At 34.3% G+C, this 22,914-nt stretch overlaps 2 protein-coding genes across 5 annotated transcripts; both read right to left on the bottom strand.

Annotated features, from left to right (window-relative positions):
• On the bottom strand, positions 1,862-13,718 carry LOC109722255 (FHA domain-containing protein DDL-like). 4 transcript variants are annotated; one of them, XM_020250215.1, is made up of 11 exons: positions 13,570-13,718; positions 12,365-12,951; positions 11,262-11,293; positions 10,187-10,253; positions 7,169-7,226; positions 6,735-6,827; positions 4,292-4,406; positions 4,138-4,185; positions 3,946-3,991; positions 3,738-3,808; positions 1,862-2,276 (listed from the first exon to the last, which is right to left on the bottom strand). In XM_020250215.1, the coding sequence occupies exons 2-11, from the start codon at positions 12,914-12,916 to the stop codon at positions 2,237-2,239; spliced, it is 1,122 nt and encodes a 373-aa protein (XP_020105804.1). In that variant the 5' UTR covers positions 12,917-12,951; positions 13,570-13,718; the 3' UTR covers positions 1,862-2,236. The 4 variants fall into 4 exon arrangements, with proteins under 4 accessions (XP_020105804.1, XP_020105805.1, XP_020105807.1 ...); XM_020250216.1 differs by lacking the exon at positions 3,738-3,808; XM_020250218.1 differs by lacking the exon at positions 13,570-13,718 and having other exon boundaries at positions 12,358-12,664.
• Positions 13,328-21,653, bottom strand: LOC109722565 (mitogen-activated protein kinase kinase kinase 2-like). The gene is made up of 3 exons (XM_020250659.1): positions 21,636-21,653; positions 19,257-20,435; positions 13,328-13,354 (listed from the first exon to the last, which is right to left on the bottom strand). Exons 1-3 carry the CDS (start codon positions 21,651-21,653, stop codon positions 13,328-13,330), a joined length of 1,224 nt encoding a protein of 407 aa, XP_020106248.1.

Genomic DNA, 22,914 nt, shown 5'->3' with positions numbered 1-22,914 from the left:
CAATATAGTTCTCGTATTTTACAGCAAACATTTTTTTACTTGGTTGGTTCATCAGTTTCCGGGATTGGTTCAAGCCGGTTTTTTTCCGGATTTTTCCTCACAAACGGCTTTACTAAGCTAATCTGAACATCTTGCATCAGGAAAACTGCACGACACAACCTACGGCCTATAAAGGAACTTTGATTCGATTCTCACACCACATAATAGAAGGGGGGAAAAAAAAAATTACTTAACACAAAATTTGAAATCCCTCGCAACAAAATGAAGTTTTAACTTGCCAGGATAAATTGCACGTATGGTACCCTAACCTATGAGGCGAGTGATAAGCGCTATTAGACTCTGTAGGGATCGCTCCTCTTGAGTGCCGCTCCGGATGCTGACCAGTGATAGTAGAGACAGTAGATTAGGTACTGCCGTCACACCTGTGTGAGTGTGTCCGCACACTATGTGGGGGCAGGCTTGAAAATCTAACAGATTTGGATTCGGATATGAATTTTAACTATACCTGTCTAGAACCCAAATTGATTTTACATTATATAAGAAGTCGCGGTTGAAGGGAGGCCGCAGATGGTAGATGTAAATGTAGGAGATATCGGCCATGTAAATTGGGCCGACAAAAATCCGGACCAAATTTCATTTGTCCGGATCACCGAAGAAGGGGTACAATTGGTACTTCGGGTCCGCAAACTTTAATTTGTTATAATTTTCTCTTGAACTTTTAAAATTATTACAACCGAATCACACAACCCAACTTAGTTAGCTAAATATTTATGAATCGCTGATGTAAAAGTAATGTAACATCTTAATTTTTAATGCATTATCAATCACAACACTACGAAGTCACTTTCATATTAATAATACATCAATATTTAGTCAGCTAAATTAAGTTATAAAATTTAAATAGTGACAATTCTGAAAGTTTAAGGCAGAAATTATAACAAATGAAAGTTTGAAGAAACGAAAGTGTCACCCGCCTTACAGTTTGAGGGCCAAACATGCAATTTATCATGAGGGTGTGTTTAGTTCGGATTATATTGACAAGATTACGGGCAATCTTGCTGAGATTACTGCGTTTGATTCATCCAGTATGTAATTTGGTCAGTAATTAGCATTATAACTAGTGCAGAATTACATCAAAAATATTACCGAGCGAGTGGTAGGTATCTCGTTTGTATATATGTAAACTTACAAGTTTATCTCACCGAACCCCAAACCTTTTCAGTACGTTATTTTTAAAATTTTAATATAAATTTTTAAATTTTTAAATTTTATTTTAAATTTTCAAATTTTAATTTTTTAATTTCAAATTTTAAATTTTAAATTTTAATTTTAAATTTTAAATTCTAAATTATAAGTTTCAAGTTTTAATTTTAAATTTTAAATTTCAATTTTCAATTTTCAAAATTTAAATTTATATTTAAATTTTAAATTTCAAATTTCAAATTTTAAATTTTAAATTTTAAATTAAAAAATAAAATGTAAATTCAAATTTTAAATTATTTGAAATAAAATTTAGTAAAAAAATTATTATTTGTAAATAATAAAAAGTTTTGCCAAATGTGACTAAAGATAATTTTAAAATAGATTTCATTTTGTTGTCATGATTACTTAATTTTATAAACTGAATTAAACATAATAATGCTATATACACTGAAATTCAGTATTATATTACTAAATTAAACCAAACGTGCTAATGGATCATTAGTAATAATTTCATCCAAAAATCCAAGATATTCGGATATGTCAAAATAACATGTAATGTTATATAATGCGAACCAAGCACGCCGTAACTGTTATCATGTGAATAGTACTAGAACAATCCACAAGGGCTACATAGCCTCCCAGAAAGGAGCGAAAACAGTTGAAACAATCCACACTGGTAACAATTCAAACTAACCATTGGAACTTCAATGAAAATTTGGCCAATTCAAGTGTTAATTAGCCTTCTACAGAGACATTAGAGAGACAACAAGGAACATGAGATTATGAAGCACATTTTCCTACATCCAGGATCAAAATACAGCGCGACAAGTTAGCCTTCCACACTACATCCATACAAGAACTTGTTTCCTCGTCAATTATGTCCCGCTCTCTCTGTCTCACAATAAATAAGCAAAGCAGAGCAGTCGAAACAATTCCAATTTTGGCAAAGCGCATTACAAAGAGTATCTTCATAAACAATCTTCTCTTGAAAATTGGATACCTCGCATCTCTAATTTTGATTCTACACCGCCACTCATCCCGCCGAGTTCTCATGCAGCAACACATACTCCCGGCTGCGAAAAAACAAGCACAGCAGCTAACATGTTTAAGAAGCCACAGGTGCAGTACAAGTTCAAAGTAGAGAATTTCACATGTAGAACAGAAATAGAGAAACAAAACAAGAAAAGAAGTTTCAATACTATAAAGAAATAAACCAGTATACTTCAGTAATAGCCTCATATTATAGACACGTGAAATTGCACGAAACAATACAAAGAGCAAAAAAATTGTTCCATGAAAATGGGAAGCAAAATTTCAAACATCCATGGATGGGCATGAACGGAAACCTCAACAAGGTGAAGATGTACGCCAATTCGCCAAAGATGGACAATAAAAGAGAGAACAGAAACTCATTTGCTTTAGGAATTTGAAGGTCTTGATACCTCAAAGGTTGTTCTCGGAATGAAAATATACTTGTTATAATGTTATTAAAGGATATATAATATGTTACCGAAAGGGCATAGTCGAAAATGGAAACAGAGAGGAGATAATTTAGATAAAGATGTGAAATTCAGGGAAGAAGAAAACTGTTGGTAGAGTGGATGTTTTACTTCTCCACCTAACCAGAGTTAAGGACTTCTCACAGAAAGAAGAATATGCACAACAGAGGATGTTCTCCCAGACCATCATGTAAACGACAAGTTTAAGCTATGGAGCTGAAATGCAGGGCTTATGAGATGCAATGTACATTACCCAATTCTCAAAATACGAAAAGATAAAAGATGTACAAATGATGGAGCGAATTGTGCTCTGGAGACGTCTGGCCCACCTCATCAAACAGCGCAAAAATGGATAAGAACAAATGTGTAGCATTACAGCAGCAACAAGATAAGTAAATTGACAACTCTTATCCATTTTGCAAGTTTTAAAGCATGTACAAAGGCCTATAAAACTAATTTATGTTGAGAAAAGAGTAAGTATCAATAGAATGGCACAGAGCAACTACTGCAAAAGAGAAGAAAACCTGAATCTAATAGACATACAAATAATTGACCTGACATTTATCCGTGCAAAGCTGTAGTCAGGCCAACCAACAGCCAGTTGCTGATTCATGGAAACGACTTAAACCATAGAGGATTTAGATTATGCCGATTCATAGGAGAGAAGTCAGAGGATTTAGATTATGCCGATTCATAGGAGAGAAGTCAGCCAACTTGTGCGTTTAGTGACAAATGTTAGGTAACTAAACTCTTAAATAGGCATAGTTTTAGCTGAATATGTATACAGAAGCTGCCTAATTACCAAATTATGCAATATTTTAGATGAATTGGTGTCATTTACTACTGAATGAGCATTTTGTAAGTACCCTTGCAATTAGCTTTTGAAAAGACTAGAAAGAACTTGAAAAGCAATCATGCTTCAGCAGAAAAGCTTAGCAGGGTGACAGCGGGTTATAAAGAAGAATGACAAAAAAAAAATATACAAAAAGGAACTCCTGCATCATGTATCAATTCTGTGCAACCCTGATGTCATACCTACTATTACCAAATTTAACAGTATCTTTTTCGAAAAGTTCATAATAACGGCGAGGTTCAATGCGATTATCCTGCACATACAAAACACACAGTTAGAAAGATATAGTGCACATGTATAGACAAATATGAGTAGAATTCTGCTACAACATTCATCCAGCAGGACAGGACAGGCAAAAAAGAGCTCAGAATGAGTAGTCAAAAGACTTACATTAATGAAAGTTCCATTTGTACTATCAAGGTCCATCAGGTAAGGCCTAGTAAAATACATAACCAGAGAGAGAGAGAGAGAGAGAGAGAGAGAGAGAAAATCAATATTGTGCGGTAGTCAGAAAAGTGACCAAAAAGTTTTAACAGCAAAAGATGGAAGAATTTTTAAAATTCAATTGTTGCACATAATTACCTTACTTGCTTTGACATCAATCCATCCAGTTGCTCCTTTTCTACAAGCCTGAAAATGTAAAGATGATGAAAGAAGGTGATTGTCTGGTAACTGTGATACTGGGGAAGCAGAAATTGTACTGATATTCTACTCACAAAAAAAGAAAAAAGATTACCTATATTGAAGAACTGCATGTTGCTTGCTGCAAGAAGGATGATCTGTGGGAATGTCTGCAATCCTTCTCTCTCTCCCAAAAAGATAACAGCTCTGGCGGTGTACATAGAGGGGCTCTATCATATACATTAGAATCAAAATCAGAAACCAAGTTAACAATGAGAGGCTTTGTTCCTAATATAATACGAAGCATATTTTAATTTTACCATAACAGCCAAGCAGTGCTGGAATTCTGAAATTTCCTGATGGCTTTAAAAAAAAAGAAGTTTTAGGCTTAAGGTGAAAAAGTGTCATCAAGTGGCACCGCTATTTATGCATGAAACCAGAAACTGTAACCATAATTATTACTTTTATCTGACTACACACAAAACTGGGCCAGTTAGTATATCTTGCTTCCAGACAATGGTTCACAGCATTGGTTCTGATTTAGGTTTTGATAGTTTCTGTTAGAACTTGGAAGGTTTGTAATTTCTTTCATAATGTTCACGATTAGTTGCGAAAATTCAAGTGAATCAAATCCAGTTTCAAATGATAAATCTTCTGTAGAATTTTGTTGTATAGTTCTTCTATCTCATATATAATCCAACTCTCATCCTATGTAGATCATACAAAGACACTCTTAGACTCATGTAATGAATAAACTCTACAAAACAAATCAACAAATATAACTACACAATATTTAGACAAGCATATCAAATTCAACCATAGTCACAACGAATACAGATAGAATCAAAACAAATTTAGCTGAAATCATGCCAAATCTTGGTAGCATCACATTAGATTCGCATAAGAAAATATTAGATATAGATTATAGTGAATCAGTTTTCTCAACCAGATTTGATTGTTTGTGTTAACACATAAAAATAACAAGAAAATGCACAATGCTCCTTCGAGCTTATATCAATTGGGAGGCATAAAACTTTGAAGTTTAAATTAGTACTCTCTATAGGTCAATGAACTGAACGAGAATGTAAGGCTCAAACTACGGGGAGATTATCACACACCAAACCAAGCCACAGCTAAAATTATGGCGCAGTGCTTGGGTATATTAGAAGTTCTGATTCAAGTGCCGCCCCGTGCCGTATGGCACGGGGGGTCACAGTACCCCGTTGCGATACCTGCTGGGGGTACAACACAATACCCCAGCGGATATTAAGGCACAGTATCATGCCTATCGACCCGAGCCCTCTGTTGCTACTATAGACATTCACTTTTTCTTCACAAATTGTTTTTCCAATCGTCGCATAGCAAAGCTTTCGACAAATCAGGGGACAAAATCGAACTCGATAACTAATTTCGAGGCACATCTAACATAAAATTCTATTTTTGGAGTTAGAAGATTAAAAATACTTAAAATTAAAAGCATAATAAAATCAATTGATACTTAAAATTTTTTAATTTATTTGTTATATAATTTACTGCTAAATTTTTATAGATAGGTCTAACAAATTTTTATGATCCACCGCGACGATCTATGTAGAATTAAGCAATCATCTCTCTGTAAAGATATAAATTTATATAATTATTGCACTTGTGAATTTTATTATTTTATTTTAATTTTTATTCTTTCTAAGGTATAGTTGTACTTTACATATAAAAAAAAGAAAAACATCAAATACCATCCCTGTGGTTTCACACTTTCTCACTTTAATACCCTGTGGTTTAAAGTGTATCAATTTAGTGCCTTGTAGTTTCATTTTTATCTTTTTATTATCGATTTTACTAATTTTTTCGTTAAATCAGTGACAAAGTTAAAACTAAAAGATACTAAAGTGAATATTCGATAAACCTAGGTGGGGTATCTGAAATTTTTTATATATAATTTAACGAAATATTAACGAAAAAGCTGACGAAAAGATAAAAATGAAACCACAGGACACTAACTTGATACACTTTAAACCACAGGGCAGCAAAACCACAGGGATGGTATTTGAAGTTTACCCTAAAAAAAACTTACCGGTATGTTAATTGGTTAGTAAACTATATATAGCCAATATTCATAATTATTTAACTAAACCTTTCAAAATAACATTGTAAAAGCTTATTGGGATCACAAAAAACTAAAATAAGCTAGTGCCAAAGCGTGCCATTAGGAGGTCATGCGTATCCATCGGCACGCAAGCATGCCAGTGTCAGCAAGCAAGCATGCCTGTGCCGTACCTTGCCAAGCAAACAACGCATGCCCCCCGTGCCACGACACTTTAATCATTGGTTTGAAAGACCAACAACACCATACGCAGAGCTCGCAACAAAACAAAAAAGGGAAAAAAAAAAACCTTAGTACGAATGGACACCTTGCTTATATCTGCTAACAAATGTATTTTTTTTAGTTAATTGGCTTCCTGAAATATTTTCTTTTAAATCAGCATAAACGTACATGCATGCATCTGTAAAACAATCTTATATGTTCTATTTAGAGAAGGATGTAGAAAGTAAGCAACTACCATTAAGCACTTCTCCACCCTTGAAAACATACAACCGCCATCTGATCTCAGGTTTGCGGGCCTCTGGAGGTTCAGTAAATAGTAAAGTTATACCTGAAAAGTACAAAAGGAGAGTAAACAACAGGAATAAGATGTTAAATAGTATTTGCCTTTACAGCAGCCAGCTCGCATGAATCCAGAAGCAACTACTATAGTTAATTTTATTTTTGCTCATGCAGAAAAAGAGTTAAAAAATTAATTTTATTCTATCCCTTCGCTCCTAGAGCAATGAAAGGAGTGTAGTGACATCTTATACATCAAGTTTGTTAAATTAAGCATAGTAAGACCAGCTAAGAAATGTTTTTACAATATCAAATGAAGGAAATAAAATGTAGGGATTTTATTGTTTAAATTTAAAAAGGAAAATACAAGAGATTCAGGTTGAATCAGTTCACCTCGAACTCTGTTAGTCTCTTCTGCAAGCTTCCCTGACAACTCAAATGATGGTTTGTGCTGCACAATAAAGATGAGCATTGAGAAAAAAAACAGTAATCATATATATTTTACCGTAAGCAAAGTAGCCTATTCAGTTCTCATACTTGAATCTTTGGTAAAACAGGCTTATGGCTACAAAAATCGATGCTACTCTCAATATTAATTATTTGTAGAGCTAAAACCCAGAGCAAACTCGCAGAAGCAAGCGATGGAACCCATTTGAGCACAAAATAAAGGATATATAAACATTCAAAGAAAATCAGTATACCAAAGTAACTACAAAGATTCAGTAAGATACAGCGAATAACTCAAAGTAATACAATATATATAAAGGCAAATAGTTCTTTTTACCTAGTCAAATTATGGTCAAATAAGGTAGATAAATTTACCCCCAAAAGAGAAGGGGGAAAACATAAATTGAGTAAATCATCGTAAATAAAAGGAATCTTACAAATATGACGTAGCATCTTTCATTTAGGACCCGTTTGGTTCATGGTTTATATTTTATAACATTCCCATAATCCTCCATATTTTCAATTGAAAATATTCAAATAATTACCGTTCAAGTTAAGTTGGGTAGCTGTAAAAAGTATTAGTGAAGTAGTGGAATCATTGTAGATTCCTAGGTGGTAAGGAATACTAGATTATCATGGGTTAGGAGATATTCTCATTTATATGCTTGATGGGAATCAGTAGTAGTCAATTAATAAAAATATACTAGTACTTAACAACTAAGTTAGTAAAAAAACTTGTTATTCTAAATATATAAAATATATAACATTCCCGGAATATTACAAACCTAGAACCAAACGGCCCCTTAGATTAAAATTTAAGAGGCACACAGTTATCACGCCGTGCTAGAGGCACGTCTCCGTTCTAATTTGAACAATTTATATGAAGTAATGAAGGTTTTAGTCATTGACACCATAATGAATTTATCAATTGAAATGAAGTATTCGGCAGAAAAGATAGTGTCAAGCCTCATCTTGGAATATGTTGTTAATTCACATATGATAAAGGCATACAAGGAATTAGTGTCAAACATTATTGCAACCCTAGTCTTACGATACCTGTCCTGTGGATACCCTTTCAGTAGTTGCAGCAATGCGACTCACATTGATGATGACATCATTACATTATCAGGTATTCCTACTCTAAAACCGGCCATATTAATTAGCTAAGATTTATATTACATGCTTTTATTATATTGTATACCATATGCAAGTCCTTCTCTACTTACTCTTACCATTAATCGTATTGGCAGCTAGTAAGTAAATAACTCCACAATTGATTACCATGAAGTCGAATATGCTTTTTATCATTTATTGATCTTTGTCCGATTATTCTTACTAAGTTCCATTGTATCACTTGAAATTCAGTCCTAAAACTAATTTTTACTAATTCGGTATTTTCTGTTTGTTCTCAGCTAATGGAGTTAACAGTCAAGAATACAGTAGATCAGTCAAATTTATTAGTTACAGAGCTTCTAATACCACCTCCATAGCTCAAAAGGAACAGCGAGCCACATTGATTCAATCTTCTTTGAATAACGTACATTTCAATTCTGATTTCTAACATAGTAAATGCATCATCATCTATGAAACTCAAAAGTCAAAACTTGTACACCAATCTTTCAATGGATAGTGTGTGACCATAAAACTTACGGTACTTTTAGCATGGAATAGAGAATTATTATATCTTTATGTTTATCTTCATCAACTGTTTTCTCAGCACTTTTAAACCTTTCAAAGCTTTTCTTAGTTCTGAATTCTGTGCAATTTCTCTGACATCTTTTTAATAGATAGAATTTGGAATAACCATTCCGCCACTGAATCTCTTGTGAAATTTATAGTCTTTTGTTATTCTTCTTTCTTTCAGCTACTTCAGGGAAGTGGGACCGCATTCTTCTTCCCCTCTCCTTCAACAGCGAATATGCTAAAATCTCCACTTTCCCCCTCTCCGACCAGTTTTCTAAGTGCTTCCTTCACAAAATGAGCAAACATTTCCCGATAACTAAATTTAAAGAAGGCGATTTTCAATTTTTACAGCTAGCAAACCATGATCACCTATGAAGAGGACTGCGAATTTCAGAGAACTCGGGCCCACTTCTTCGCCTTTCCACACATCGTCCAACTGATTGAAAGCATCCTTATACTAAGAAAACAAGATTGAAGTTTACCACCTGTCAATTACTGAAGGTAAATTATGATGTGGGGCATGACCGAAAGCTGTTTATGGTGCAACACTCTACATCAACCAAGTAAAGACTAACACTGTTTAAACTTGTAATACAGTATCTCACCGTTTGGATTTGCAATACAGTATCTTATCCAGCACAACTTCTAATATAGCCTTTAAATTAGGAATTTAATCGTAAACATATTTTGTATGTTTTAATACGTTACACACCCAAGAGCTAATTTCCAGCCCTCTTGAATTATACATAATTACCTTGCTCGGTGTTGGATACTAAATATGTTAGCATTTGAGCAGGTAAGTAATATCCCAATCTGCCTGGCACCAACCGAATTTAGACAGGCAAGTAGAAACTGATCTAGTTTGAGAACATCTTTTCTTCCTCAGGTAGACCAAACAGGGTACAGAATTTTAGCTCATTAATATGGACTACTACCATTGTTTACGACCCTTGAACACCTAGCAAAGGGGAAGAAAAAACTATTTAACACATTACACAACAGTCTGTTTATCTAGAGGTGAAAAGCATGGAAAGCAGCTTTCTACATAGTATAAATAATGAAACATTTGGAAAACAAGACAAATTCATGATTTTATTTTATAAATAGCATATCGAGCAGCTTTGTACACAGTATAATTCTAGGTATAATCCAACATTTCAAATTACGATAGATTTACGATTTCATTGCTAAGAATATCAACTCAAATCAATTGTTTTCAGCAAGTCGTCAATACAACAAGTATGATCAGCTAGTTATTTTGTGGAAAGAAACATGCATTACCTTGTCCTTTTCTTCCAGAGCTTCTGCAGCAGCATTCATCTTGGTAACAGAATCATTATCACCAACCCTGGTTGAGCAGGATATTTGGTATATATAATGTTACATTAGAGTAATAATTGGCTTAAATGACAATATAAGATGGAAAAGAATATCAGGAATATAATATTGAAAAACAAGAAATAAATCTGGATACTGGATTTCTTGTCTTGACTTGTATACAAAGGTGGAAATTTGTTAAAGTAAAATTCAGTAGGAGTTTCCTATAGTTTCCTATGCAGACCGAAATTTACTTAAATTTGAGACATTAACTATGAACTATGAAGCAACCATTTAGAACACCTAAAATCAAGCTTCAATTCCTATCACTAGAGTAGGCATGGGAGAATCTATACAACTTAGAGACTGCAACCCAATAATTCTTTCCCGTTCATCACATTATCATTCGTCTTGACAGATTTTAGAAACTACATTATAGGAAATTGTTTACTACAGATTGGTTATTTCATCTTTTGCTACAAGCATGCATAACAAAAAAAAAAAAATTTCCAAGAATTAAATTATATATTTCTTTAAAATCCCCTAAAATCTCATTTGGGTTCTCAGAACAGCAAAGCTCTAAACTATTTGTTAGCCCAATATCAGTATTTTAAGCCTCTTCTGTTCTGGAGTAGAGGAGCTATTTCATAACCCAAGCCAAACAGGGTCCAAGGAAACTAGAAAGTATCACATAATCCATACTATCACACTGGTAACTCATGCACTACTGTCCAAGTAACTAGTTAGTTGGATCGAGAAGTACCAGAAGTAATAACAACCGATTGATACGAAAGAAACAAGATTCCTCATCCTTGCTTTTGGTAACACAACATAATATTAATATCCACCTTGGAATTTGTCCAATAACCAAAAGATGGTAGTTAGTATCTAAGCAAGAAGAACAAATATAACCAGCAAAAGCACGTGTTCAAGTACAAAAAGATCCTCGTGACAACAATAAGCAATGCGCTAACATGATATTACAATACACTTGGAAACTAGAGGAAGAAGGCAGAAATTTAATTGGCATAATGCTCACCGATTTGCCACAGTGTCTCTTGACCTTGATGCCTGAAAGAAAACCATTATGAAACTTTCAGATTTCAATCTAGACAAGTGTTATGAAAGTAAATTATCCCAAAATGCTAACACTAACTACATGGTCTAGTCAATAACAACTGGGGAATAAATGATGTTACAATAATGTTGCAAGTCACGATGTATCTCAACTTATAGGCACCTAATTATGGTAACTGCAAGAGGAAACGTATACTCCGTTTCTCATGATTTACCGATGAATAAGAAATCGACAGCCCAAAAACATATAAAATCTTTGCCAGACAAACTAAGATGGATGGACAGCTCATTGAATTTGTTCTAAAATGTGATAACACACTGCATATCTCACAACTAAACATCACAGTGTAGCCTGAGTTAGATTTTCTGCAAGTAGGTTGACACAATAAATGTAATTTTGTTTCATTAATTGTCTAAGACAGTTTCAGACAAGATCTAATCATGACACTCAAATGCAGTTTTGTCAAGAGTTCTCATCAAAGCTAAATTATTTCCTTAGGTTGAGCTTCCGGTATCCCATGATCACGAAGATTGACCAGCAGGCACTAAAGCATGGAAAAAGGAAAAAAAAATGCAAACCTCCATTTAACATAACAGGGTGCACGTTAGGAAAAGTCCTTGAGCACATAGTAGAACAGCCATTATTACGGAGGTTGTTTATTTCAAAGCCAACAAGAATTAACCTCGCAATAATTTTTAGCCATGTCAATGCTATGTCAATGCCATGCCATTAACAGCAATAATTTTTTAGCCCTGTCAATGCCACCACAGGGAACAACATATAGGCAAATCATTTTATAGCATAGTCTTTTGCCTGTTTGGCCTTGTTATACGATGTAGTACTGCTTGAATATTAAATGCCCTAACAACTCTATGCAATAGAAGCAAAAGCTCCAAATTGGAGCTTCTGCTTTGTGGATCAAAATGTCATTTCCGATTTCCATTGGAGCGAAAACCAGACTTTACTATGTGGTTGCAGCTGAAACTAGATTCACAGCCAAACAGGGTAGTAAATGTATATCAAAGGATGGAAAGATTGAAAAAGGGTTGGATATCACCAGACACCTCGTCACGTTCCCCAGCCTTGGATGTCCTAGGGGGCGAGCGAGACCCGTGCCTAGCCTTTCTGCCATGCTCCTCTGGCGAGATTGAACGGTCACGCCTCGACAATCTCCCCAACCCACCACCATCATTCTTTTCCCGATCCTCTCTCCTATCTCTTGAACCATCCCTACTCTCGCCCCGCTCTCTATTCTTCCCCTTCTCACGCTCTTCCCTACTAGGGTGCTCCGCCTCTCTCTCAGATTGAGCCCGTTTCAACCGTTTGGTGCGAGGGGACGGCGACCGAGAGGAAGCACCATTCCCCACGGGCGATCTTGGACGGTGGTGTTTGGGCGACCTAGCCCGTTCTGGAAGCTTCTCTTTGACCGGGGGTGATCTCACTCTATGGGACGAGCTAGTTCTAACCGGCGATCTATCCCTTCGGTGATTTGGCGATCTTTCTCTTCGAGGGGAGCTTCTTCTACGTGGCGAGCGGCGCTCCCTCTCCAGGGAATTAGATCGAGCAGGTGGTGGCGACCTCCGAGATCGCTCTCTTCGTTCCACAGCCGGAGCCATATTTAACACAGTGTAGCCACAACTCCCCTCTTCACCTGAAAATGTTAACGAAAATGGTCAGCAATTCATTCTTGTCAATTCAAAAATTCCCAATTACTTACCTTAAATTACCTCCAAAGTTTTCAACACAATACAACAACATTACGAACTAGTATCCCAACTTAATGGGAGAATCGCATGTCACAAAGCAAAGGGCTTAGCAGAATTCAGATCTTTTAAAAAAACAAAACATCTCGAATTATCCATCCACATCCCTCACTTGCAACCATATAACACAATGTGCTAATATTTATAACACACGTAGTAAATCAAAAGAATCAGCAAAATCAGATCTTTACGGAACAAAGCATCATTTGAGTACCAATTCGCACATAAATACCCCAAAACCCCAAACCGAAAACCCTAACCACGTCATCCCTCGATTTCTCCACTATTTTCCTATAAAAAGTAATATCCCAACAAGTATTAGATAGAATATTGCCGAAAAAAGCAGAAATTAACCCTTAAATCGACATTTTTGGAGCCTCAGTGCTCGGAAAAGCGCGAAAAAGAACCCTAATACGCTGAGGTAGGAGAAATTAGCACGCGCGCGCGCGCGCGCGCGCGCGAGAGAGAGAGAGAGAGAGAGAGAGAGAGAGAGAAGGGTAGCTTACGGGAAACCCTAGATGGGAACGGTTCGGCGGCGCCGAGAAGCAGAAGCGCTCGCTCTCGCTCTCGCTCTCGCTCTCGACATGTATTTTTAGCTTCGCTTTTGTGAGGGACGTAGAAGAAGCCGAAGAGAGCAGCGGAGGGTTTTGACGACGAGGAGGAGAAGAGTGGGGATGATGTCGGGTGGGAATTGGGGCGGGTTTTCGAGACCGAACCCGAACCCGAAATCCGAATCCGAAATCAGATGGATTTTGAAAATTCATATCCAAACCCTAATCCAACAAAAAAAAAAAAAAGGTTACTCTACTCAACCCATCCGATCCAGCCTATTCGGCCCGATTATAAACAGAATCCAGCTGATCCTTCACCCAAAAATCTGAATCTGAAATAACTAGAGTATTTGAAGTATCTAGAAAATAAAATTTATATTTTTTCAATATTATTTGCGTAATGATCAAAGGAGCTCAAAATTAACAATTATAATGAACCTTGTGAGCAGTTTGCAAGTTTAACGGTATAAACATATCTAAATTATATAAAATTTTGATATAAAATTCTTTATACTATATAAAACAAAATCAATATTTTTAATCTAAAATTTTTTTAGTATCATATCATCATATTTTGTAAGATTTTATTCTCAGCCACTAATTTTGAGCCCTTTCAAACACTAGGTAAATAATATCGAAAATTTGTGAAATTTATTTTTTAGGTACTTCAAATACTTTAAATCAAGTCTAACGAAACCAATCATCAATTCGGAAGTCTCAACATCGAAAACAACTTAGAAGTACAGAAGGATCAGTGCTTCTAAAAGGCACGAGGTTATATTTGTATTTGTATTTAAAAATTTTAAATTTAATATAATGTGTTTTTTAACTATGGTAAATAGAAATAATTATTTCGAGTTCAGATTTTTCAGTCCGGTTTTAAGTTTCAGATTTTTGATCGGGTATGGATTTAGATATGAGTTTTTAAAATCCGTCGGATTCAGGTTCGGATTCGGAATTTGGGTTGGTAGTCGATTTCAGGTTTGAGTTTTTAAAAATTCGTCCTGTATCAGGCCCATTGATAAGGTCATACACGCTTCAAATTCCCAAAACCTTTTTTTGTTTGAATATCACCCAGGTTCGAACTCGGGACGGGTATGCGTTCTCCAAATTCAAGATCGTAAGTGGGCTTGGGCCAAAACCTAGATTATGTTTGAGCTGATTTGTTGGCCTACTTTGGGCCTAATTTTATAGCTTGAGTAGATTTTAAGTCGTGTTTGGTTCTATATCTAGCTTGAATCCTAAATACGAATTTCACATACAGGAACGAAGCTAGAATTCAATCACAAGGGGGGCCAAAATATATACAAATAAAAAGTTTAGCAGATAAATAAAATTTTAACTACTCAAATTTTTAATAAAAAAATTTAGTGATTAGATAATTAATGTTAAAAAATATTAAATTTATTTCTTTAATTTACACTCGCTTAACTTCTAATTATTTAAGAATTTTACTAAATCTAATAGCAATTTAATTAGAATTTAATTTTTTTAAATTTTTGTTAATAAAATAATAATAACCAATGACTAATATCTAACAGAGCTATTAAACTTAACATACTATTTTATTTAGTTAAATAAATTAGCTCATCAAAATAATTGGAAAGTTAAGAATGTATAAATAAAATATTTAAAGTTGAAAGGACTTATTTCAAAATGCACTATAATTAAAAGGTTCTTAATATATTTTCACCTATAAAACACATAAGAAGAGAGAGAGCTCTATATTAGCACTAAAAACTTTTTACAAAATAGGCCGATATATTTTAAAAATTAACTGAAAATATATAAACTACCAAAGGACTATAAAGTAAATATTGAAAAGTTGAAGAGGGCCATGGCTCCTTTGGGTCTATATATGGGCTGTCCCTGTGCGTAAGCCTTGGAGTCTTGGCCCACAAGCCAACAATTCTTTTCAAAAAAATTTCACTTTGGTCCCCTAAATTTATAATATTTTAATTTTTTTAATAGATTACTAGTGAATTGTTCTGTAATTTTAAAAATGTGGGGGGGGGGTGCCATGGCCATTGTCGCCCCCACACGGCTCCGTCCCTGTTCACATAAACATTCACATGCATATAATATACATTTAGGTTATTTGCATTTGTAATCCTATAAAATAATAAACTTATTTTGGAGTTTATCTTTCTCTATTAACTGACCAGTTAAAGTTCTTTTTTTTTTTTTTTATACGAAAAAACCATTCTATCAGTCTATCCTTGAATAAATAACATCATTTATCAGTTCTAATATTTTTGTTCCAATTTTTCTATTATTCTGTGTGAACTATAAATCATAAAATCCTAAAAAAAATTTCTTAAAAAACATCTTTTATCAAGATGTAATAGTCTTAACATTGAAAATATAACAGCCAACTACTGATAGTTAAACTGCAGAAAGAAACTTGCATATTTTGCATATATAGAATAATATATATTCCTCTGTATATGACATTAATTACTTGTAGGAATAAGTCTGTAATATTAGGGCATGTTTGGTTGCCCGTAAGTGAAATAATAAAAGTGGTATTTTGGCGAAGTAGGATTATTTCGATTGTTTAGATTATAAAAATAAACATGTAAGTGACTTTTGAAAAGTGAACCCATGAAGTAAATAATAACTAAAATCTATTTTTTTGACTTCGGCAAAAAAAATTTCGAAGTCGTTGAAAGTGGGCCGCTTACTCCACACCACTTACTAACCGCATTTAAAAATCTTCTTCCATACCATCTACAAAAAATAAAAAATATAAAATATAAAAACCATTGTATCTTAACAAAAAAAACCAACATATCTTAAAAAAAAAAAAAAACAAAAACAAAACAAAACAAAACAAACAAAATAAATATAATCGAAATGTGTATCTTTGCGGGACCCGCGAAGCTGATCAGCACGCGCGGCCCAAAATCTTAGCCGGGTCTNCATCTAAAAAAAATTATTTTATTTTTTTATTTTCTTATATAGAACCAAATAATAAAAGTCATAAAAACTGTATTTTTTTCTTTCACTTTTTTGAAACCAAACATTGGAACTCAAAAGTGACTTCTATAAAAGTCACTTTTTGAAAAGTAACTTTTTTTTCACTTCGATTACTTACGGATAGCCAAACATGAAAGAGTAAACTTCAAATACCACTCCTGTGGATTCCTACTTTCTCACGTTAGTACTCTGTGGTTTATAATGTATCAAATTAGTGTCATGTAGTTTCATTTTTATCTTTTCGTCAGCTTCTCTGTTAATATTTCGTTAAATCATATAACAAAAATTTCAGATTCCCCGCCGAGATTTATCGAATATTCACTTTAGTAACCTTTAGTTTTAACTTTGTCACTGATTTAACGAAAAAAAATAATAGAATGGATAATAAAAAGATAAAAATGAAACCACGGGACGCTAAATTGATATATTTTAAATCACAAGTTACTAAAGTGAGAAAGCGTGAAACCACAAAGTTATTATTTAATTCCGATGCAAAGCTTTGCTAAAATGACTTGACATGTCACTTTGCTTCTATAACTAAAATAAATACCTAAATTACGACAATATAATATATTTAAACCTACATAAAAGAGATTTTCTTTCGTAATATCACTGTCAAAATTGTCTATTTATAGGATACTTCATTTAACTTACATGATTACATTTTATTGAATATTATAATAATAACAAATGTCACTAGCCAGCTCATTTTTTGTAAAGTTTTACACTTAAATTCACTAATATTTTTTTAAAAAAATTAATCTATTGGACACAAAATTAAGTGGTAAAATACTATATTTAAATTGACCATACTCCTCATTTGTCAAATAAAACATACAAGATATTAGTTGGATAAGATACAAGAAGATCTATTTTATTCTAAAAAAATAATGTAAATGTCGAATAAGCATTTATTCTCGACATATAATCAAACTCCTCATCTGACAAATAAAATACATTTCTTAAATAAATAGAAAGAAGGTCTGAAGTAGATCAAAAAGATATTAAGAATTAAGAATGAGAATAAAACCTCGATCATTGACATTGCTTACCAACTATTAAACTTTTCTTGGTTAAATAGAAAAAATACATAAAATAGAATATCTATGTATCCAAACACCACATTAACAAATCTGCAACCGTTGACCTAGCTAGGAGAATAAGTTTAATTATTTTTTTTTTAAAAAAAAACTTATTGACTTTCATAAAAGGCATAGGCTAGCTATTATAATATGATGTACTTTTGGTTGACATTCATGTGGCATCAATACCATTCATTATTTTATTGTAGGTAACCCCCTCAACTTTAACATATTGAGTTGATATTTTTTTTATGTAACTTTTAATTTATTCATTTCAATTATTTTCATAAGCTAAGTTAAGAATTTGTTTAAGTTCAGTAATCCTATTAATATAATTAGCCATTAATTACCAGTTCTAATTTTATTTGCTAATAAGCAACTGAAACAATTGAATTAAATAAACCCACCAATATATTTAAAAAAAAAAATCAAGGGTCAATTTCCATGCATTTTTGCCTCCAATTTATGATGTTTTTTTTTAAAAAATAAAGAATCATGTGCTAGCCATTTGTTTAATTTTCACTAAATTAATTTGATAGGAATATTTTTGAGAGAAACAAAAGTCAAAGTGGTTGACATACAATAAGCACTTGCAATGCTCAGTCAACTTTCCACTCTTTCATAATGGATAGAATACAATTTCTCTTTGACTTGGGAACAGTGGTTGTACTTTTTCACCTAAAACTATTTTTTGTGCACACACAAAATTTAGTTCAAATTACACCTCTTTTGAGGAGACTTAAAAAGTCAAAAAGTTGAAACATTTAAATAGAAATGGGAGATGTTAGGAGAGTTTGGATTTATATATTTTCATGGTTGAGTTTGGTGACTAACTACTTACACTCTTTTCTATAGTCTCTCCAAAAGTCAAATCTGAGATATGTGTTGTAAGTTTTAGGTGATAATTAATGTTGAATAATAATGGCATGTTTAGATATCACAACAAGTTATTCAACAATAACATATTTTTTATGTAAAATTTTTAAGGCATAATAATTATAAAAAAAAAAAGAGTTTGATTTTTGTTTCTTTAAGGTCTGATTGGAATCTCGGAATAAGTAATCCGAAGATAACTTAATCAGTTTGAAAAAAATTTTATATAATTGAAAGACAGGAGTTTGATTTTTACTCTTTGAAAGATCTAACTATTTTTTAGTTGGTAGAATATTATGTAGTGCGCACTAACTAACCAATTAATCTAGTATTTAATCCCTTTTGCCTATCAAACAGTTATTAAATACTCATACTCGGAACGTCATTTTAAGGTGAATAATTTTTATCGAAACAAACATAATTATTTATAGTATAACTCAAACCGGTCCGTGAAATAGCTGTGCAACGTAGATTTTTAGCAATCTATCTTTTTCTTAAAATAAATTTAACTAAAAATATAAAGTAATTAGGTTTTGAATTTGACCTCTTAGCTGATCTACCCATAAATTTTTTCTTTTCAATGCATCTCTCCTACGATCTCTTCCTCAAAATAGTAGTGGGAAAAAAAAAAAAAAGTAATTGAGAGTAAAAAAGAGTTTCATTCATTGCTTTTCTTTTACTAGTCACAATCGAACAACGAATACAAACACAATCTCTATTACGATGCACACGCAGTAATAATCTCTCCTCCTCATCATCAGCAGCAACAATTCCCTCATTCAAGCCCAAATCATCATCGTTATCATTTTCATCATCGTTATCGTCGTCGTCGTCATCATCGTCGTCGTCGTCGAACACATCAGCAACACATCTATCGTTACTACCACAATCTCGACCGCATCCTCTCACCGCGATCCACCCCTCATCGTCCCCCGTCCATTCCGGCGCGTCCGNGTCGTCGTCATCATCGTCGTCGTCGTCGAACACATCAGCAACACATCTATCGTTACTACCACAATCTCGACCGCATCCTCTCACCGCGATCCACCGCTGCCACTCCGCTATCTCTTCCACCTCGTCCTCCCCTGTTTCTGAGCCGCCGCAGAAGAAACTGTCCTCCAAAGTGCTTCTCGGCGAAATCCGCAGCAGCTTCTGCTTCTCCCGGAAGCCGCTTTCCTGATCCGCCGCAACGAACGGGTGCCTCAGCAGCTCCGCTGCGGTAGGCCTCTCTCTGGGGTCTCTCCTCAAACACCTTCTCACAAAATCTTGCGCCTCTTCGGAGAGCCACGCGGGCGCCTGCGGCCCGTAACACTCGTCGTATCCGATCCGGTAGAGCAAGGCGATCGAACCGTCCATATTAAAGCCGCCGCTGTACGGTGAGCTCCCGGTGGCCATTTCGATGGCGGCGCATCCGAGGGCCCACACGTCGGCGGCGGGGCCCTGCTCCTCCCCGCGCGCCGCCTCCGGCGCCAAGTACGCGGGCGTCCCCATGACCGCTGCGCCGCGCAGCGGCTCGCCGTCGACGCACCGCCGCGCGCAGCCGAAGTCGGCGAGTATCGCCCCCCCGTCGCCGCCGACGAGAATGTTATCCGGCTTGACGTCGCAGTGCGCGACGGAGTGCGCGTGGACGTGCGCGAGCGCGGAGACGACTCCGAACACGTGGCGGCGGATCGCGGGCTCGTCGAGGCTGCCGCGGAGCCTTATCTGGTCCGCGACGGCCCCGCCGGGGGCGTAGGATAAGAAAATGTGGCGGCGGTGATAAACACGGGCATCAGCAGGACCTGCACCACCACTGTTAGAGCAGTTGGTTGTTACGGAGGAGCCGAGGAGGGGGATGAGGTGGGGGTGAGGCGGGAGGGAGGAGAGGATGGAGAGCTCGCCACTGGGCTGTGATTGGAGAAGACATTATTTTGTTAATGTTTGGTAACATTCTAGTTTGGATGAAGATATATATATATATATATATATATATATATATATATAAATAAGAGAGAAAGAAATTATTTTTTATATGTAATAATAAGAGAAGAGAGAAGGGTTTAAGAATTGGAGGAAAGGTCAACGGAGCAGCAGGTGGTGGAAAGGGCGAAGAATATTGAAGTGCGTGGGAAAGGGGAGGCGGAAGTCTGCTTTCGGAATTTCTACCTTCTGTCTGTCTCTGTCTGTCAGTCTGGCCGGTGAACCGCGTAAAGCCTTTTTTTTTTGTTTTTAATCTTTTATTATTATTTTTTTAGGATAAATTTTAAATTGGTTTCATATAAATTAGGTTAAATTTTAAATACCATCCGTACTTTTTCATTTTAATACTTTATGATTTAAATATATTACTTTAGTACATTGTGTTTTATTTTTCTTTTATTTTTATTAGTACCTTCGTTGACTTTCCGTTAAATCATATACGAAAAATTTTAAATACCCCGCATATGAATATTCACTTTAATATCATGTGATTTATTAAATTTTTTACTTTAGTATACTGTAGTTTTAACTTTATCTTAACAGAGAGTTTAGCAGAAAGAAAAAAATAAAATCATACAATACTAAAGGGAGACATTTAAACTATAGGTTACTAAAGTGAGAAAACATGAAAATAAGTCTCCCTATAATTTAGCTTGTTTTCACTTTGCTCTTCTATAGTGGTTAAACAATTATTTTTTTTTTAAGAAAGAGGGTGAGAAAGTGAAAATAAGTTAAACGATAGGGGGATAAAATAAAAATTTCTGAACCAGAGGGTAGCAAAGTAAAAATGAGCTAAAACATAGAGAATAGTTAAGAAAATTTTCCTATTTTCTAAGTCTAACTTACCTTTTAGAAACTTATCCTTCAAAATTTAAAACTTGTTAAATTTAATCCTCCAAGGTGAATTGCTATTTTGTTACAGTTTTGATATTGTCACATTTATCTTTCTACCACATCTATTAATGGGTGAAACTTAACCTAAATTGCTACCTATTTTTGCGACTATTTGATCTTCAAAAGTTTTAATTTTGCTACATAACTTATCAATTTATCTGATTTGAATTGTTTGATTACTCTATTTTTCGTTTAATTTTAAAAAAAATAATTAGAATATTTAACGTGATTTACATGACCACACAAACCCATTGCAACTTAGCCCTTCTCCTCTTTATATCTCAGTCAAAACATTCACCAAATGAATCAAATTTCAAATAATAATTCAAATTAAATATTTTTATCCAATTGAAAATGCGTGCTCTTGCTAACAAAGGGGGTTTCTCAAAAAAGTGTGAATATTCGAAAAAACTTAGATTTAACTAATGAGAAATGCTTGGGATACGCCAGTTTTGAATATTCTATTATGTTGTCGACGTATTGGTATATATATATATATTTATGCATACAGATGAGTAAAAGTTCTGAATATAATGATAATAATTATTAGAGTTTAATAATTAATATTTAAAATATAATAATAATATTATCAGTATAGAGCCATTATGTTTTCGAAAGTGTAGAAGAGCTTTCAATTTTTTAGCCCTTGGATTATGTACTGTTGGGATAATAATAGTCCTCCCTAAGACTGAGCGGTTTCCCTAAAAAAATGATATTAATCTAAAAAATTAAAGATGATCAAACGAATTGATCTAATTAAGGATTAAAAACTTAAAAAACCAACTTTTTTATTTTTTCGAAAATATCATGGTCAGACTCATGTTATTATGTTATAGAATATACTTGGAACACATATATAACATCACTCTTAAATCATTCAAATTAATTATTAGGGAAAACTTCAAAACCCCCTGTGGTTTCATAGATTCTCACTTTGCCCCTATGTGGTTTAAAATGTATCAATTTGTCCCCCTGTGGTTTAAAATGTATCAATTTGCTCCCATGTGATTTCTTTTTTCTCTTTTTCGTATCAATTTTATTATTATTTTTTTCTTAAATCAGTGATAAAGTTAAAATTAAAGGGTACTAAAGTGAATATTTGATAAATCTAGATAGGTATCTGAAGTTTTTTGTATATAATTAATAAAATATTAACGAAAAAGCTACTGAAAAAATAAAAACGAAACCACAGGAGGACAAATTGATACACTTTAAATCACATGGAGGCAAAATAAAAAACTACAAAACTATAGGGAGGGTTTTTGAAGTTTTTCCTATTATGTTACAGAATATACTTGTAACACATATATAACATCACTCTTAAATAATTCAAATTAATTATTACTATATATCCCTCATTTGTGAATGGAGGGGACGCACATGCCCGACCGCGTTGCTTTTGGCATCTCTCAAGAAACACACGAGAGAGAGAGAGAGAGAGAGAGAGAGAGAGAGAGAGAGAGAGAGAGAGAGGGGTAGTGGAATCTTCTTCTCTTTGATTAGTCTTCAAGAA

Source organism: Ananas comosus, linkage group 16 (assembly GCF_001540865.1).
Source record: "Ananas comosus cultivar F153 linkage group 16, ASM154086v1, whole genome shotgun sequence".
NCBI classification, from domain to species: domain Eukaryota; kingdom Viridiplantae; phylum Streptophyta; class Magnoliopsida; order Poales; family Bromeliaceae; genus Ananas; species Ananas comosus.
The sequence above is the reverse complement of the archived record's forward strand: the minus strand, read 5'-3'. Positions and strand labels throughout refer to the sequence as shown.